Source organism: Dunckerocampus dactyliophorus, chromosome 20, assembly GCF_027744805.1.
Source record: "Dunckerocampus dactyliophorus isolate RoL2022-P2 chromosome 20, RoL_Ddac_1.1, whole genome shotgun sequence".
NCBI lineage: Eukaryota > Metazoa > Chordata > Actinopteri > Syngnathiformes > Syngnathidae > Dunckerocampus > Dunckerocampus dactyliophorus.
In genome coordinates, this window is record NC_072838.1 from 11,997,727 (window position 1) to 12,016,818 (window position 19,092).

Sequence of the window (19,092 nt, forward strand, 5' to 3'; positions counted from 1 at the left end):
AGGTCATTGTGGTCACGTGTTCACCTGCAGGACTGCAGCTGTTTGCGCTGTACAACTCCACGGGGGAGATGAACACCTCTTTAAGGTTCTACTCACTCAGGGTGCCCTTACGGGTGCACAAGGAGGCGGGGCTCGTGACGGACATTGACGGCGACTGGCTGGACCACATGACGCAGCATTTCACCAACGGAGCGCAACTCGTCGACGGCTTTTTTCACCTCGGAGAGGATAACGGTAAGGCGATGTGCATGTACGGGCATCAGAAATCATCCGTGCCAAGGTCAAACCCTGGCCACCAAAACCCTTTATTAATGGTACAGTACTTTAGCGCTCTTGCTCAAGGTGAGCCGCATGCCTCCCACTTGAAACCGTCACACACGTGTAAAAAGAGGTCGTGCACTGAATTAAACGGATCTCCTGTGCAATTCCGAGATTCGTGACGACTTCCTCGGCATTCCGCGGAAAATCCCAGTTTGTTCATTGGCTCGCCGTTCCGTGATTGGCTGCAGGGTAACACAAAAGCTCACACCGGTAACCAGAGCGTTTGCCCAGCCGTGGAATCTGCAGGCTGACGACAAAAGGAAGAAGGGGATGAGTAGAAAGAGATTGGGCGGGTGGAGCTAAGCCTCTTGTCATCTCCATCGTAGTCCCTCCGGATAATGGGGTCTCATCGGTAGACAGCGTGTTCATCTTCCACAACTCCACGGAGGAGACCACCAGCACCTCCTACGACGCCATCGTGGTCGAGCAGTGGACCGTCGTCGACGTGAGTCCTTCCTTTTCCCCCTCCACCACAGGGAAGATGATCACTGTGACACATTTTTGCTGACCAAAACTTGTCCTCGTGCAGGAATAATAAAGATGATTACATTAAATATTTCTGACAGGATTCGTATTTTTATTGGATCAAATACAGTATATCTTATATGAATACAGTATAGCTAACATGTATGCAAACGTTTGACTGGTACTGCCAAAATAAGTATTGCTTTAATACAAATAAACAATTGAATCATGAAACATGTGACATTTTGGTAGCATTGTTTAGCCACAAACTCAAGAGTTTTCCTGTTTGCGTGTTTTATATGTTTTGTGTTCAGGGGGTGGTGGTGAAGGCGGACTACGTTCCGCTGCTGCAGTCTCTGGCGCCATACGGATGGAGGCTCATGTGCGTGTTGCCCACGCCCATTGTCAAGACCAACAGGTACAACTACTACAAAAATATTGACAAAAATATTTACGATTATAGCCGTCCCTCGTTTATCGCGATAATTGAATTTCTGCGATATAGGATTTGATGTTAATAAATGGAATGTTTTCATAGTCAGAGCATAGAAAACCTTTCCAAATAGAGTTTTTAAAATGTTTAGAGCTCTGTAGATGTGAAATAACACCCATATAGTCACCTTTACACTCCTATTATTCTTTGTTTACAACACGTTGCTAAACTCTTATGCGGCAGGGAGTCGAGATGGCCGCTAGCTAGCGAGCGAACCAGTTCGAGTCAAATTTAGAAGCCAAAAATATACCACTTCCACTCGGAATGGGAGGAGAACATTTTTTCACTCTATCATGTTGGACTTGCCATGGCTGACTTCCTGGCTTCTTGCAGTGTGACGTGAGGTTAAGGTAATGTAAGGTCTCAATGTTTTGGGTCATTACCGCCACCTAGTGGCCAGAATACTACATATCACTTGTATTTCCACATAATAGACCGTAGTCTACCACTAAACAGTCATCATTTATTCATTAATCAATTTCTGAAACACAGCGATACAGTGGGGGAGCGATACTCGAAACCGCGATATCACGAGGGACGACTGCAAATGTCTGAACTCAAGATAAAAAGTACAAATTTCTCTTTTTGCTAACAGACATAATTCATCCTAAAAATGAACTGCGATGACGCTCGTTCACCCACAGCTGCAGTGTCGTGTGTAATAAAGACGTGTCCTTTAATTAGTGCGCTCCTCTCACGAAAATTGACAGTGGCAACCTTGCGTAAAATAAAACAAATAACAAAAAAAATGGTAGTAAAACAGCAGAACAGAACATGACATTTAATTAACGCATGACAGCGGCAACCATGTGTAAAATAATAACACTGCTAAGACTGGAGATATTCCACTAGTCAGAGAAATTGCAGTGAAACAGAATACGACGTGTCATTTAGTTAATGCCGTCGCCCCTGTGGCAAGTAGTTAACTCTTTCCATCCCAGTCATTTTTCAAAAGACAGTGCCGGCCTTTTTAGACGATTTTGACTGATCTTTCAAGGCACACAGAACATTGTGTTCTCTGGCGATACAAACATGGAACGTACCAAAAGAAAGATTAGACCCATCATCAGAAAAAAAAGTTTGTTTCTACCTCTTTCCGTTCTTTAGTAATCAGCAGTAGAACACACCGTAGGTAAGTTTCAGGAAAATATCAGTTCCTGACTAAAAAAGGGAGAACACCAGATACATTTCAAGCGTAACTTCCACTTTGACACAAATATGTTTTGCTTTTGTGACAGCCCAAATATCGAAACAAAATATCACACCATGAACTATTTGCAATTTTCACATTTGGAACCGAACTGTGTGTGCGCGCGTGAATGCATGCGCTCAAATGTCCCGTACCTTCTGCACGCTACGCTCCTCCGCGCTCTCCCGCTTCCTCCTTCCTGCCATGTGTGTTCCCCCCCAATCCACGATCTCTGCCGAGCTCTTATCAAATGCGCTTCTGCCGCCTAGTGGCTGTTTTTATGGCTTAAAATTGTTCTCAAGCCAAATGCATGCATCATCAGTAAAGGACGTATAAATACGTTGTTGGGATCGGGCGTTCGGGTTTATAAAAACATATAACTACGTCTGAATGAATTAATGACAGCGGCAAGCATGCACTAAATACATATTAAGATCGGAAATATGCCACTGCTAGCCAGAAAATGGTTGTAAAAGAGCAGAATAGCAGTGATGGGACACGCAAACGGGTCGTGACACAAATGCTGAATGTAAATAGAGTGCGTTTGAAACATCAACTTGTCTCAGAGTGATGGGAAGAGCTCATGATCCAAAGCATACCACATCAGGTGTCAAATATAATCGCGGCACAGGCGTGTGTGTGTGGCTGCTCGTGTAAGAGAGTGAGCTTAAGCCTTCCGGACTTGGACTGTGAACTTGCACTCACCTGTGTGATTTCCTAATTGATGACTACTATGCTTCATTTTGCCACAGATATTGTCTGCCTCGTCCCGGAAGCATCATAAGTGACAGAACTGCCTAAAAAAAACAATGCAGATGGTGCGAGATCTTACAGATCCTGAACATGAAACCGCTCCCCCCCTCCCCCGTCTGTCAGCGTCGCCTTGTAACCTGTCGTGTTTCAAACCGCGCTGAACAGAAGAAATCATTTTCAACGCATCATCACATTCCAGCTTAAAGTTAGGGGCTGTTCCCCCCCCCTCTTGTCTTTCTGCAGCGACGGGAGTTTGTCGACTAAGCAAATCCTCTTCCTTCAGAGGCCCGTTTTGCAGCGCAAGAGGAAAGACTTCAAGGTTGGTAGCGGGCTCCGTCATTACGACGCGTCTGTCACTCATCCTTTGACTTTCCGCCACATGAGAGTCGTGTTGCTAAATAGGGAATGTACAATTAATCTAAATGTGGTCTAATAATAGGCATCACACCGTACAGAAACAAGAAACATCAGCGTGAGAAGCTTTGTTGCGCTTTGTCAGGTGTCTGCAGGGAACAGAAGACGAGGCACGGAGCTCAGAACTGTCAAACGCATCCATTTGATTTCAGATGCTGAACCTCCGAGGTCGCCACAAGGCAAAAAAACACTCATGTGGAGAGATGCTGGAGGAGGGAGAGGACAGGTCCCTCGTCATGGAGACGGAGATGGACAAGCTGAGGCGCACGCGGGAGGACGAGACGGACGGGAGGAAGAGATGGAGCGAGGAGGCCCAAGAGGACGCCCGTCAAAGGGACCTCTCGTTCCTCTCGGGCAGCTCGGCGTCCCTTCAAGACCAGGAAGAGGAGACGGACATTGACAGTTTTCTCACATCCAAGGGGGAGAAGACTGTGAAATGGACGGACGTGTGTCACACAGACGGCCGGAGAGGCGTCAAAGAGGAGGTAAAGATGGAAGAGCGCATCAAACATCAGCTCTTTTCTGGCGTCTGTTGACATAGCGGGCCTTAAATGTTAATATTTCACTTCATTAGGTACACCTGCACAATCTACCGAGCTTCAGTACCAAAATAATCTGCTTTAAAACTCACTTAAAAAAAAAAAAAAACTTGTATAATGATGTGGAGTGCATGAGAAAGTGTAAAGGAAAACATCTCTTTCACCACATGGTCCTGTATTTGCAAGTATAGGACACAACACAAGCAACAACAAAACCAATGTTGTAATACGAGTAGGAAGCAAACTGCATTCATACTGTAACTGACATTTCAAAGCACATGCAGAGGCAGGTAAAGCCGCTGGATGCCGACCACTCATGCTGCTACAAATGCGGCTACTGCCATATTGTGGAGGTTGCCTACAGCCAAAGCTGTTCATGCCAGTATTTCTGACCCTGGCGTTTTTTTTGCTTTTGTAGACCTGGACACCTGGCAACAATAGGAGACTTGAATGAACTGACTAAGGCGCTAATTAGAAAATGATGGTGATTTAAAACAAGGTAACATGATTGTTGTATTTCACTTCAATAGGTTTGACACACTCAATTAGCATTATAAACACGCAGTACGAGTCAGAAATGAGCATATTTTTATTTCATACCACACGGCGCATGTTATCTTTACAAAGGCAGACTCATTGATACAGCTCTTGTATTGGACCTTATTCTGCAGGTGTACCTAATGTCGTGACCACAGATCCAAAAGGGAGTTTAGATGACCCCCTTTAAAGTCTAAACTGGTGTAAATGTGCGTTTTGCTGCTTTGGGTCGGTGTTGCTAATATGAACAGTGTTGTTATATAATATGAAATTAGAGGGCACAAGTCAAGTTAGAGTGAACTTATTGGTCCACAATAAAAGTTATGTTGCCTTTTTTATATGACTGTTATACATGGACTTACTGCTTTATGTAAATGAAGACTTTTTAAAGGTCAGTCTACCCAAATGTTACAAGAAAAAAGTATTTTATGGTCGAGTCAGTGTGTTGAACTATCTTCCATCCCGGTTTAGGGGATTGTATTAGTTTCCTAAGTCTTAAGACATGACAGCTATTAGGAGAAGTGCTGCCGAACATCAAGTAATAGAATTTAGCTTGCCAAAGAAAGTCCTTAATAACACAGAGGCTTGATTTCGAAAGAAACTATTACAGCAGCTGTTGGATGTCTAATGGTATTTGTGAAAATCAGATATTTAGGTACCACCAGGTAAGGAAATGTACCGATTCAGCACTTATGAGGTCTAATATAGCAATGCTCAGTTTAATGTTACATGTTTATTGTTATTGCTTTTGTGGACCCAGTGTGGCAGGCGAGTGTATTTGGGTAAATTGACTAAGATAAGAGATTGTGTACAGAACTATTTATTTCCTTCACTTCATGTGTTATGTGTAACCTGTATTTACATAAAAACTGAGGTAAATGAAGCATTTCACGCAGCTTCTTCAATCTCATTTATTTCCTGCGATCATCACAGCGTAGAACATTTCCCCTCATGGAAACAACTCAAATGAATCGACAATGGCACCCCCGCTGAGAGACGCCCACAAGAAGCTCGCGACCGTCTCCACGGGATGTTTTTTAAGGATGCCGACCAATCAGAGGCCACCTGGAGGCTCCATTACAGTACGCTGTTGCTTTTTCCATTCAGCCATGTGATACTGCTTAGGAGTCAAAACACAGAAAATTAGCCAATTTGTACTGCACTAATTCAGGGAGTTAAATGTAGATAAAGCACTGTAAAGCAATTCAACATTTGTAATGAGCAGATAATTTGCTAGAAGAGAAATGAGTCACTCAAATGAAAAAATAACTACAGTCTTAGTGTAGATTTGGAGAAAGGCGTTAAGATGGAAATGGTAACTTCCAGGGCTTTAAGAAGTGTCTGCATAGGAGTACTCATGCATACGTTCTTCTAAATTGATAAATATCAGATATGTTGTGCGCAGTGACTAAACAATGTCGTCTTTCAAGTTCAAATGAATTCAATGTTCTGTCATCTCCTGTGGATCATGCGCCGAGTCCACACACATGGAATTTTCAAGTGTTTTTCCTCTCACACAAACGCCTCATCCTTGTTAAAAAAAAAAAAAAAAGGCAAAAAAAGGGAGCAAGATCCTGGTGAACGACTGTGTGGGGTTGTGGGAGTTGTAGTAGCAGCTACCACCACTTCTCAAAGACAATTCTGTCCTGTGGCAATCCCAGGTCCGTAAGGGTTTTGGAAATTGCCTCAATCATGGGTGGAGGTCCACATAGGTAACATAAAGTCCTCTGTGGGTCCACATGAGATCGCAGCTCCTCCTCGGTGATTCGCCGCCCTGTGGGGAAAAAAGTCCCTTGATAAGAAAAGACAAGCTTGTTTGACCAAAATAATACGATACACTCTTGGGAGTGGAAGTGGCGAGTTCACAAATCAACACAACCCTTGTCTAAAGTGGATGTTATGTTGACCAAACAATTTCCCCATGTCCTATCGTGACTTGAGTGCCTGGTCTTTCAAGCAAATAACTGCCAGGGTCTAATTAGTTCTGGGTCAAAAATAATAGGCATCAACAGCTGTGGCTGTAGGCGACCTCCCGATGTATTTTTACGACCGGCACAAGAAGAAGGTAGCAGCATTTTAAGTGTCATGAGTAGTCAGCTTCCAGCCACTTTATCTGCCTCTGCATGCGCGTTACAATGTTGGTTGCGATACTCAGTAACTCATCACTGGTATTATACAACTTTGGTTCTGTTGCTGCTGTGTTGTGCAATACACTTGTTAATAAATGACCATGTGGTCAAAGAGCGCTATGTTTTCCTTTCCTCTCATGCACAAATCATGACTAGTTGTATTAAGGGTACACACACGACAGTACTTACGGTTGACAAGAGACTGGAGATGTAGCTCAACATCGGTGCTCTGCTGGGTCACGTGGAAGTCACATGACAACTTATCAGGAAACTCCCTGCACACCTGCAGGATGGAATTCTTGGCAAGAAAACGGTAGGAAACCAAATCATGTTAGCACACACTAAATAAATGATGACAATAATAATAAAGGTTGTCTTGCAGGAGCACACCTTGAAGAGAAGCTCCTGCGTTGTCTTGGCGCTGTAGCAAAGGTGTGCTGAGCCAATGTTGTATACCCGCCCGCCGGGGGCGCGGCTGAGTTCCAGCAAATCCGCCGCATGCGCCAAAATGGAGTATAGTGGGTTGATGCCCACGCCGCCGGCGACCAGCAGAAGATTCACGGCGGGGTCTGAAGGTGAGGGGTCAAAGTAGAAGTCACCACCGACGCGCATTGTCACCTGAGAGCCAAGAGTACACTGAAGGAGGAGTGAAATGACTGTTTTAATATATAGACAGAGCTAATGCAGGGAGACAAATATTTGACCTTTTCGCCTTAAGATATGATAACAAAAGCACATTATTATGAAGCTAAGATCACAGCAAGCTTCTATATGAGGAAGCGTGCACACCTGCAGGTATGCCAGCCCACAACTGGCAGGAAGCCTTTTGAAGTCAATAAGTAGTAAATACACTTTCATGCACATCTGAGCCAGAGTGAACACACAAAAACACTCCCACTCGTAAACTGCCAGCACCGTCCCCACACTGTTCACGCTCACCGAGAGGAAAGCAGAATCAAACAAACAAACAAAAAAAAGATCATCAAACGAGTCCAGAGTGTCTCCACACACTACTATCCTTTATTCTTACACACACACACACACACACACACACACACACACACACACACACACACACACACACACACACACACACAGCAGAGGTGTTCCATGTACTTTATTGTGGCTGCTTGGGAGTAAGATATTACTAAAGTAACAATTACATTATCAGTTGCTTTTAACTGAAACATTTTAACCTTTTCTCCAGACATGTCCTTTATTTGGGCCAACAAAAAGTGCCCCGTGTGGATTTTCAGATCCAGGTTAACTCGGTCGGTACATATTACTCCTGTCGCTGTGACTCAAGGACTCGCCTTCCTGTGCTGTCGTTGGCTACCTTGTCAGTGTCTGTTGATGTACCAGTGGACAATGTAGACATCAGTCATTACAGACCCTCCAGGATTTCGCGATGTTGCGAGTGTCGACCAATCTTCGTGAATTATGTACACTCTCGCACCTTCTGCCCGAAACTTTCCCGCACAATCATAGTCATCGCATGTGTGCCTGAGCAGCACGCAGACGCACACGTCAACTGTCAACTGTGTCCCTGCATCGCCCACCGACGTCCTCACTTCCTTGTTTACGTTGACAGAGATGATAATCTCTCATCCTCTCTTATTTGCCAACAAAAATAACCGCTACAGACGGCGCTCAACAGTTCCACAATACTTTATGTTGCAATGTGTTGCAACATAAAGACAAGCACTTTTCAACTGCAAAAGATGCACGGAGAATGTCTGCAATTTAGATGACGGAGCAGACAACAAACAGTACGGGAGCTTTGGTGGGGTTTGTTTTGCAAACTATGTACACGTGTGTGTGAGCTGGTCACATGTGTAAAGCTGCTTGAAGTAAAAATCACTTTCAAAAGCAGCAAAACCCCAGCTTTGTTCCACATGTTGCCATGTCAACTTACGTTTTTTTGTCTGTACAGTTAATGCTTTATGCAGGTGGCAGGTTGACCTCGGAATAGGTTATTAGAATGGGATTTTTTCCCCAAAAATCTCAGGTGACCAGCATCCTGAATAAGTGTGTGTGCCCTGAGAGGTTCCCCTGTATCTCCAACCTAAAGCTGTCAAGATCACAGCCGTACATACGGTTGAGTTCCTCAATCCCCTTTCAATTGATTTATTTCCACTTGTTGGTTTTGAAAGATAAAACAATGAAACAAGCTTGAGGTTGAGGTAGTCTGTGGTCACCTCTCAGCTGGTGACACTTCTAGGAATCATCGTCAGGTAAAGGCAGGACTACGAATGAATCAATGACAGCTTACTCACCGCGGTGTGAACCCACTGTGCTGGCGGGTGTTTGGAGTGTTTGACCGCCAACTCCACCACCCCCTCCCTCTGCAGCAGACCTGGGCTGGAGCACATGGAGAAACCTCCCACCTTCTCCACTCCGGGGATGAACAAATCCACCCTGCAAACAAAGCCGGATCATCACTTTTGATTTCCGTTAAAGCTTGGGAAGTTTCCCACTCATCTCTCCCCCTCGCGGAAACACTTCACAATAGCTGAACGAGAGAAAGCCTGACAGAACAAAGCTTGACCAGAGGGTATGGACATGCTGAGCTGAAGGTCAATGTGGGATTGTGTGTAGAGATGCAACCTTTGACCTCAGCCAGGATAGCTGTTCTAGAAAGGAGCGGGAACAAAACCAAACCAGAGAAAAAGTTACACTACGCTCATTCAGGAAGCAGCGCACCAGTCTTAACAGTCTATCCTTCAGCACGTGACCCGGAGAGGACAACAATGACTCAGCTGTTGTTCCTCCCAAACAATGAGCGTCTGTTTAACCAGGGAGAGAGAATGACTCCACAACCTTCAGCATCATGAATATGGATGTGCTGTGAAGACGACGCGTATGTTCCACCCACAACCCTCCTCTTTCTTTCTTCTCTTCCTCTTCTACCACCTAGAGACGAACAACTTAACAGCCCTTTTTCTCTCAAACACTCAAACTCAAGGATTTCCATGTATTTACATTCATTATCAGGCGCTGCGGGGAAACTGGCTGACGGGTTTTTATATCTCGCCACCGCCCACCTACAGTATGCGCTCTCATGTGCGTGTTCTGCTCATTAACATTGGCAGCGCTGACTGACAGACGCACACCCCCGTGAAGCCAGAACTTGTTTATTTTAACTAATTTATTATTAATCGCTATGAGTCCTGTATATGAAGTGTGCAGCATTTAACACAGGCTTTCAATCATTATCTTGACATAAATGCCCATCCCCTGATGGATTCATGACGTATACATATTTAAGTATCTAAATGTATAAACTAAGAACTTTGCAGCATCTCTTCACAACTGTTTCCAACACAGATTACTAACCTTATTTCACCTCTCCTGTAAACCTTACAACTGTGCCACGGGGTATGCGCTGGCAAATGAAACACCGCCCCCACCTGGCGTACAAAGGCACTGCAACGTTTGTCAACGACCAGCTCCATAGGAAGCTACTTTTTCAGTTCATTTGGATTTGCCGCAACAGGAAAACAGCCAAGCAACCATTTGCGTTTAATGGTGCACTCACCACTGTCCCGCCTTGAAGTTGAAGTCCGGATGGACGGCTATCCTGAGACGTTTTACCGTCTCGGACTCGTTGATGATGCCACACACTTGAGCAGGATACAGAGCCTGTGTTTGGTTGAGGGTTTAAGGATTTGACATGCAAGGTATAATGGACTAAAAACAAAAATCATCTTACACTTTGTCTTTGGTTGTGTGCCGTCCTCTCTAAATGGTCCATTTGTCTTTTGGAGGACATGTTTCTTCTAATAAAAAAAAGGTGGTGCAACCTGTTATTTGTTTTGAAGACATAGCCAAGAGCAACACGCTTATGTGACAAAATTGAAAATGGACTTTGCCCTGTTGTCAGCTAACTTGGGCACTTTTAAGGCTGGTTCATGTAAATGATGGCAAATTATTTGTGCAATGCTGGTTACAAGTTATGTATGAGCAATATGTATATGGCTTATAGCGAGCAATTATTATGGTTAGTTTATTTTTCTAGATGGATGAACAAAACATTACAAACAGCGTAGTTGAACACCACATTAGCTATAAGGTGTGTAGGTTTGTTCTGGATGGATTACTGTATAAAAGACATGAATTGTAAAGTTATGTCATAATTTAACCATCTCTACAGCTTCTCTAGTGAGGCAATAAAATAAAAATGAAACTCTTGTAATTATTAGTAAGGTGAAGCAGATGTTACAGAATACTTGGAAAGTAGATCCTGTGGGACTAACTCCTGTCATAATATAGTTCCTCTGCTGTCATCTTCAGTGGTTCCGAAGTAAGCAGCCAGGAAAACTGAGTAACAGAATCAAGGAGTCTTTAAAATGGACCCACCTTGTCATGGAGCTTTGAACAGGTTGGAGGTAGCGTAGTAGTCCAGCGGTAGGACACGATAAAGAGAAGCTCCGGCCAGCGGACGTCAGGACGCAGTGGACGCTCATCGCTACCTGTGAGAATATCAATGCGCAGTCAAAGGTAAGATCTCGCGTTAGTTGTCAAGACAACGACGTAACGAACGCGTTTATAAAATAATACCTCATAACCGTTATATTACAACACTACGCTAAAATACTTAAAACCTCATTCCAAAGTTCTACAAACGAACTCTATAGGGTTTCAGTTAGGGTAGTGTTGTTAGAAAGTCTTGTCACCATTTTGATGCAATTACTGTCCACAACGTGCATTTCTCATTCATGTAGCTGGTTATCGTTAGCAAAGATGCTATCAATAGTATCCCGGTTAGGGCTTACAAACGTGTAACATTTCACAGACAGTGAACACACTGGCAATATTCTTACCAAAATTGTATGGCTGTGTTCTTCATAAGACGTTCGTGTCTTGTTCCGGTATTAACTTAATAACCTTGGTCATGTTAACATTACATGACAGTACCTATTTCTTCTTCTGCGGCAACACTGCGTCTTCTTCTATTACATTAGAGTCAGTATGGTGTTTATCGCCCCCTGCTGTACACATGTCAACACTACAATTACCAGTGTTGAGCTACTGTATGTATGCAAGTGCGTATCAATAGCTTGTAAAGTTCGTTTATTTTAGTTGTTCATTTAAAAACGTGAAATTCGTATAGATTCACTGCACACTGACAGAAATATTTCAATAATGTGTTTCTTAATTTTATTGATGATTAAAGCTACAGCTAAGAAACCACCCAAATTCACGATCTCATGAAAAAAGTATTGTGGAAAAAGTTGTATAATGTCAACTGTTGGTTTTGCATACTAATCAGAAAATGAACTTGTAAGGCTTCTTGAACCTTTTAGTGTTCTCTTAGTCTGGATTGAAGTCCTGACATTCATTTTGGCGCTGCATTCTAATTTATTGAGATGCTCCTGTATGCTGCTTTAAAGCTATACTAACAATTAAACTTTGCACTCTATATTTATTTGGTGAATGTACACATCGTGTGGAAAACAATCACTAACGTTCACTTTTTGTGCTTCTCGTGGATGCCACAGGGGTGTCTTACTGTAATTAGCATTTTCCATTATTTATTTATTTAGTCTATTTCACCAAAGTAGTCTATCATCTTAAAATTAATTACTTACTTCCTTTTTTGTTACTTATTTACTTACATTTGTTTTGGCTGTATTGTGCATTGCATCTGAGTGGAAAAAGACAGTTAACAGTCCATTCAACGCGATGACAGTGCACACTTCTTTTGCACATCATGCTGCTGGGAAATGTGCAGCAGCCTTTGTATAAAAATGAATCAAAGTTGTGCCCGCATCACGTGGCAGCTTTACGTGCAGGGTGTGGACATGTGCTCGCTAATGGGTGCTCCTTTGCCACAACCGAGCTTGATGGTCCAAGCTTTAGCATCGTGGCAAGCGGCCTAGGGTGTGAATGTTGAAAAAAAAAAAAGTCTCGCAAAGTCATGGTTCATTTCAGGTTGAATCATCGCAATAAAAAAATACAAGTGGACTTTAATCCCCCTGAACAAAAGGTCTAACCACATCTTATGAACTCCAGAAATTCACAATGCAAACCGGCTAAACGATGCAATCCTCAAAATAAACACAACGCAATACATCGAAACTCAAGTCTATTCACAGCAACAGACGCTAGCCTGCTCCACCCAAGTATACAGACAACATTTTAGTCAAAGAGTCAGCGCAAAGTCCTCTAATTGTTTGCTGTTAATTGGGAGTTGTGAGCCACAGGTAGGTCTACATCATTGTTCCGCAGTGGGGCAGCTTTCAAGGGACCAAAATGTCTCTGCAGCAGTTTCTAAGTCGCCACAGTTCTTAGTCACAGTAACCACTCACCTCTGTTAGAGGTGTTTTGCAAGCTGACTCTACCAGTCCAACTGGCTGCTTTTGGCATTCGTTCCCATGGTTAGCACACCTCGGTTCAACCTGTTGTACAGTTGTGCTCAATGAAAAAAAAACAACTTTTTCAGATTTATCCTTTGGACAGTAACTAACTTACAGTGGTTTGAAAAAGTGGTTGCCCCCATCCTATTTTTTTGCAGGTTTGTCAAATTTAAATGTTTCAGATCATCAAACAAATGTAAATCTTAAAACATAAAACATAACTTAACTGAGATTAATTGAGATCTATTGGTGTGGAAAAGGTTACAAAGCCATGTCTAAAGCTTTGGGACGCCAGCGAACCACAATGAGAGCCGTTATCCACAAATGGTGAAAACATGGGACAGTGGAGTGACAGGTCAACTAAAATGACCCCAAGAGCGCAGCGATGACTCATTCAAGAGGTCACAAAAGACCCCACAACATCCAAAGAACTGCACACCTCACTTGCCTCAGTTAAGGTCAGTGTTGATGACTCCACCATAAAAAAGACACTGGGCAAAAACGGCCTGCATGGCAGAGTTCCAAGACCAAAACCACTGCTGAACAAAAAGAACATTAAGGCTCGTCTCAATTTTGCCAGAAAACATCTTGATGATCCTCAAGACCTTTGGGAAAATACTCTGTGGTCTGACGAGACAAAAGTTTAACTTTTTGGAAGGTGTGTGTCCCTTACATCTGGCGTAAAAGCAATGCCGCATTTCAGAAAAAGAACATCACACCAACAGTAAAATATGGTGGTGGTAGTGTGAGTGTGTTTTGCTGCTTCAGGGCCTCAAGACTTGCTGTGATAAATGGAACCATGAATCCTGCTATCTACCAAAAAATCCTGAAGGAGAATGTACAGCCATCTGTTGGTGACCTCAAGCTGAAAGGAACTTGGTTTCTGCAGCAGGACAATGATCCAAAACACACCAGCTAGCTCACCTCTGAATGGCTGAAGACAAACGAAGTGAAGACTTTGGAGTGGCCTAGTCAAAGTCCTGACCTGAATCCTATTGAGATGCTGTGGCATGACCTTAAAAAGGCGGTTCATGCTCAAAAACCCCCCACTGTGGCTGAATTACAACAATTCTGCAAAGAAGAGTGGTCCAAAATTCCTCCACAGCGCGGTAAGAGACTCATTGCAAGTTAGCACAAACACTTGATTGCAGTTGTTGCTGCTAAGGGTGGCCCAACCAGTCGTTAGCTTTAGGGAACAATCACTTTTTCACACAGGGCCATGTAGGTTTGGATTTTTTTTCTCCCTTAATTATAAAAAGTGTCAACTAAAAACTGCTTTTTGTGTTCAGTTGTGTTGTTATTAACTAATATTTAAATTTGTTTGATGATCTGGAACATTCAGGTGTGACAAACATGAAAAAATAAGAAATCAGGAAGGGGGCAAACACTTTTCCACACCACTGTAGCTCATGCGCACACACAGCACGGCGACAGGAACGACTCATTAATGACTCGTGTGTACAGCTTGTATTGAGGTGTAGATTTACTCAACACACATTCCTGTCTAGATAAGGTTCAAGTTTTTGAAGAATTTGTTTCAAAAGTTGCAAAACAAGTCACTTGGTGGTTTCGGCCTGCGTCGTCTGCAATGTGCAATCAAGGGGTCTCCTCGAGCCGACCGACTTTTCAAATGTGTTGGCAGGATAGAATGTGAAGAGCAGCGTGCCGTGCTGTGCAGCGGGCTGATCAAATGACTCAGCAGCTTTTTGACTTGGATGGTTGCGGAGGTGAGGGAGCAGCCCAGCAGGTACGCCCCCCCCCCCCCAGAGCAAGGAACAGATGTCTGCTTAAAATGAAAAGATGACATTCCCTGATAGGCAGCAATCAATACGTGCAAAAAGACACTCATTTAATCATGGACACGCAAAATGTGGAGCTGTGGGAAAATTGGGAATGTTGGGAGCGTGGACAACATGGATTGAGGAAAATGTGAAATTCCAGGAAAACGGTGAATCTTTGGGATGTTGAAAGAGGATAGCCTGAATGCTTTGGTGCTGGGATGGTTTGAATCGGTTGAGAATTCATGTCATTCAGTCATGCACAGCTATGCACTTGCTATGCTATGTTGTGATGCATTAACTACTAATCTCTCTGCATATGTTTGACTTCTTTTAATTCCACATTCTGATATGCTGAAGGTTTTTAGTGTTGTGCGCGCGTACGAGTGTTTTAAATGTCATTTTTGTAATAGTTGCAGGTTATTTGGTAGCAGGTTGTTGTTTGAATTGAGCATGACTTTAGCTGTTGTATATGTATGAACCAGATCTGTGGTTTTCAATTTATTTCATTTTTTGTGTGTGTTCTCAGCATTTTGGATGATCCTGACTCCGTTTATGCCGTACATTTAGTGAGTGAAATGTACCGTTGTCGTCAAATATTTATTATATTTTTAATGTGAGATATCCAGCTTGTTTTGTTATCTATTATGACGCCTACACGTTCGTTTTCATGCACCCCGTCACCCTGCCAATGCCTACACCTATCTGTTAGTCTGTTCTGATTATGTTTTTCCCATTTTTAATAGTGCTTGCCCAACAATCTCAGTTCATGACCTCGTTTTGTAGTTTTGTAGTCTGAGGACGTTTGCTATATTAGCTTTAATAACACATAATCAGCCTTTATAATGCTACTTTGCATTCAGCGATTGTACGGCGCACTGAAATTAAGAAAGAAAGTTTGCCGGTGATGGGCTGGGTCATCAATGAACAAAAGATTCCCTTTTTTTTTTTTAATCCGAGCGTTTCATACTCCCAGCGGGTGCGTTGCCAGGCAACGACAAACCACGCCTAGTTTCTCAGCGTTTTAACGTGGGTGGGGCTCACGTGACCACAAGGCGGCTGTGGGCCAATCAGGAGTGAGTACAGGTGCAACGACGTGAGAGTTTCGGAGACGGAAACCTGCTGGTTCAGTCGGCGGAAAGCGACACCTTATACATGTGTCATTGCATGAAAAGAACATTTTGGAGGAATTTGTCTCGAACATTGAAGAGATCTGAGCGGACTCAACAAGGAAGGAAGGAGGAATAAGGTTGTTGTTTTTTTAAATACGAGAGGAGGCTTCACATGGATACCTGTGCGACCTTTTGAAGGATTTCTTGCTCCAAGATTTGGCTTTAAATTTGATCACGATCAAGAGTGTTTCATTTGGATCATCACAAGTGTCGCTGTTGCTCAGGTAATCTATATATTTGACTTTTATTCACGTGTGAATCACAGCTTTGGTTTGCTCTTCTTTTCTCCCAGCTGATGAAACCAGTTTTACAAAGAAGGCTACACAAGATTAGTAGGTGGGAAGTCGCCTGTCAGACAGAAATTGTTACCGAGCAGGTGACTTAAAGCGCTGTTGGACTGTTTACAAGTCCAGTTTCAACACATTTGGAAGAGCTTTGAAAGCTTCATTTATTTCAGTCGTTCTTATTTTCTATAGATCACTATAAACGTACAGATAGTTCATGAATTCTTAATTTCTTAATAATCGAAACCCCAGATTCAGTGACTCGTTACATTTGAAAAACTGTCCAAAAGTTCAATATTGTAAACCACTGGTTCGTGTTCGAATCAGCACTTAATGAGTCGCTTAGTCTCAATCGCACTCTTGAAATAAAGTGAACTTGCATGATGGTTGAATGTGACACTATAAGACAGGGGTGTCCAAACTTGCTGGGGGGGCAACTTTGGTACATTAAAACTGCTAAAACCAATCCATATATGTCAATATATGCTAAGCTGTCTGAACAAAACATCTTAGCTGAGAGTTATAGGTGACAAAGCAAGTTAGTGTTACAATAAATCAAATGAATGAATTCATTACAATATGCAGAGAGCCAATAAAAAATGAGCTGCGGGCAGACAATGGCCCCCAATCCGCACACTGGACACCCCTGATATAAGACATTTACTACTAGTACCTGATTGTCTCCTTTCCCACTTTCCTCCTGCAGTCAAAGATGGCAGAAAGGGTCAAATGGTGGAAGGCCTTCATGCCCAAGAAGAAGGCAGGAGGCCCCAAGGACCAAGCATCCCCTTACACGTACGGTGCAGACTTTGACCCCTTTGCACAAAACGACAAGTCCAAGGACTCCAAGGCCACCAGTGAGCAGTCTCCGCCCCAGCAAGAGTCCACCAACGGCTCCTGCCTGCTCAGCGACGAGACCTACGACGACTCCCACCTGGAGTCCCTCTTCAACGAGCAGACTTGCCGCAGAAACATGAAAGTGTCCCGCTCGGGCCGCTTTAAGGAGAAGAGGAGGGTGCGCTCCAGCCTCCCCTTGGAGGACAAAGGCACGGAAAACATGGCGCCGGGGACAGAAGACTTTCGGTGATAGCGATGGAGAGGTGATGGAGGACAGACAAATGACTTCACTAAGGGGAGGAAAAGGAGAAGACTGCATCTTCTTGAGGTGCGCAAAACGTTCTGTAAGTTGGTAGCGATGGTGATAAGGAAGACGACGAGGAGCGTAAAGGTGACAGGTTCACAGGAATAAGGGAGTGTGTGATTTTTATATTGAGCCCCTTTTGCCAGCAGTATCTCACCTAGTGTGTGGTGTCCCCCTACGTTATGTCAAATATTGCCCCGCGTGATAATACACTTTCATATATCTTTTTCCATGAAGGATGTGCCTTCTGTGGCCTTGAGCGATGTTTGTGAAGTTAGGAGTGGAAATAAAATGGATTTAGGATGAGAAGAACTTCCCACTCAATGCATTATGTTGATTTTTGAATGAAGGATGAAAATCCAGGATGTTTTTAACAACCTGATGGAAGTACAGACCATGATGTTAGCCACTGATGTATCAAAAGCCACTGATGTGGGTGTATTTTTACAATATGCCGTTTACGATCAACCTGTGAATACTGAAATGAAGTGAACATATGAGCAATAAATCTAATTTTTGCTACCATTGGTTGTGTTGTCTTAAATAGGTAACTGTAACCCAACAAAGCAGGTAATGATGCTTAAGTGTTATTGTTTTTCAGTTAAAGGGAGGAGCACGCTTGTGTCGCTGCATTCCTGTGTCACTCTCTGCCTGCAGCATTCATGCTTACGCCACAAACTTGCACTAACACTTTGAACACGAACAAAGTAAACTGAAGGTAAATGGTTTTGTAGCAATTTGATAGCTCTAGCCATTTTCTATACCGCTTGTCGTCTTCAGAGTCACGGGTAAGCTGGAGCCTATCCCAGCTGACTTTGGGCGACTGGCGGGGCACACCCTGGACTGGTCGACAGCCAATCGCAGGGCGCATATACAGTAGACAAGCAACCCTTCACACTGACATTCACAAGCTTGTACACAACATGCTAACCATGAGGCCTTGATAGAATCCATAGCAGCATTCCAGCATCGGTTTAAGTCGCCCTTGCTGACTTGCGCCCACCACTTGCCCTCGGTGGTATCAGCCCTTCGAGGGCTGAGGGAGCAAGTCAACAGCAATGGTCACGTGACGGTTGTCCATCACTCACAATGCTTTGCAGCGGTGCAAGTAAAAGACATCCGTGGAGTGGGAGTAATGAACATCAAACACTGGTCGTTTGCCGCTTAGGAGGTCGCGTAACACGAGCAAGGTAAATTGAACGGTTTGACTTTTGCAATGTGTCAGAGCAAACATTTTACAAAAAAAAACAAAAAAGAAAAAAATACATTGAAACAAACAACCCAACTTTGGAAACCAACTAAAACGAAACAGATACTATACAATAGGGCTTATTAAATAACAATAATAATAATCATCCGCAGGTTTTTCTTATTATTTATAAGAAGCATTGTAGCTACACCTGCAACTAGCGGTCGAACCATGATTGCTTGAGTGAACAAGGGCGGGTGCGTTCCATTTATCGCTCCTACTCGGCTCTGCAAGCGGCGTCCGCATGACGTCGGCAGTTACGTATTACC

General features: G+C 43.4%; 3 protein-coding genes across 4 annotated transcripts in view; 2 read left to right on the forward strand and 1 right to left on the reverse strand.

The window, feature by feature from the left end:
* Positions 1-10,584, forward strand: part of rftn1a (raftlin, lipid raft linker 1a) — a 34,224-nt gene extending 23,640 nt beyond the window's left edge. For both annotated transcript variants that reach the window (XM_054764085.1, XM_054764084.1), the window contains exons 6-11: positions 31-234; positions 648-766; positions 1,101-1,204; positions 3,465-3,540; positions 3,788-7,153; positions 7,223-10,584. In XM_054764085.1, coding sequence (XP_054620060.1) covers positions 31-234; positions 648-766; positions 1,101-1,204; positions 3,465-3,540; positions 3,788-4,171 — 887 coding nt within the window. In that variant the 3' untranslated portion in view covers positions 4,172-7,153; positions 7,223-10,584. The remainder of the gene's footprint in view (positions 1-30; positions 235-647; positions 767-1,100; positions 1,205-3,464; positions 3,541-3,787; positions 7,154-7,222) is intronic.
* oxnad1 (oxidoreductase NAD-binding domain containing 1) lies at positions 5,609-11,806 on the reverse strand. The gene is made up of 8 exons (XM_054764086.1): positions 11,664-11,806; positions 11,200-11,312; positions 10,553-10,619; positions 10,379-10,482; positions 9,117-9,258; positions 7,231-7,476; positions 7,030-7,138; positions 5,609-6,485 (listed from the first exon to the last, which is right to left on the reverse strand). Exons 2-8 carry the CDS (start codon positions 11,304-11,306, stop codon positions 6,328-6,330), a joined length of 933 nt encoding a protein of 310 aa, XP_054620061.1. The 5' UTR covers positions 11,307-11,312; positions 11,664-11,806; the 3' UTR covers positions 5,609-6,327.
* Positions 11,807-16,095: 4,289 nt separating this feature from the next.
* Positions 16,096-18,096, forward strand: LOC129173337 (proline-rich protein 15-like protein). Its single transcript, XM_054764144.1, has 2 exons — positions 16,096-16,373; positions 17,140-18,096. The coding sequence occupies exon 2, from the start codon at positions 17,146-17,148 to the stop codon at positions 17,518-17,520; it is 375 nt and encodes a 124-aa protein (XP_054620119.1). The 5' UTR covers positions 16,096-16,373; positions 17,140-17,145; the 3' UTR covers positions 17,521-18,096.
* Positions 18,097-19,092: the final 996 nt, after the last annotated feature.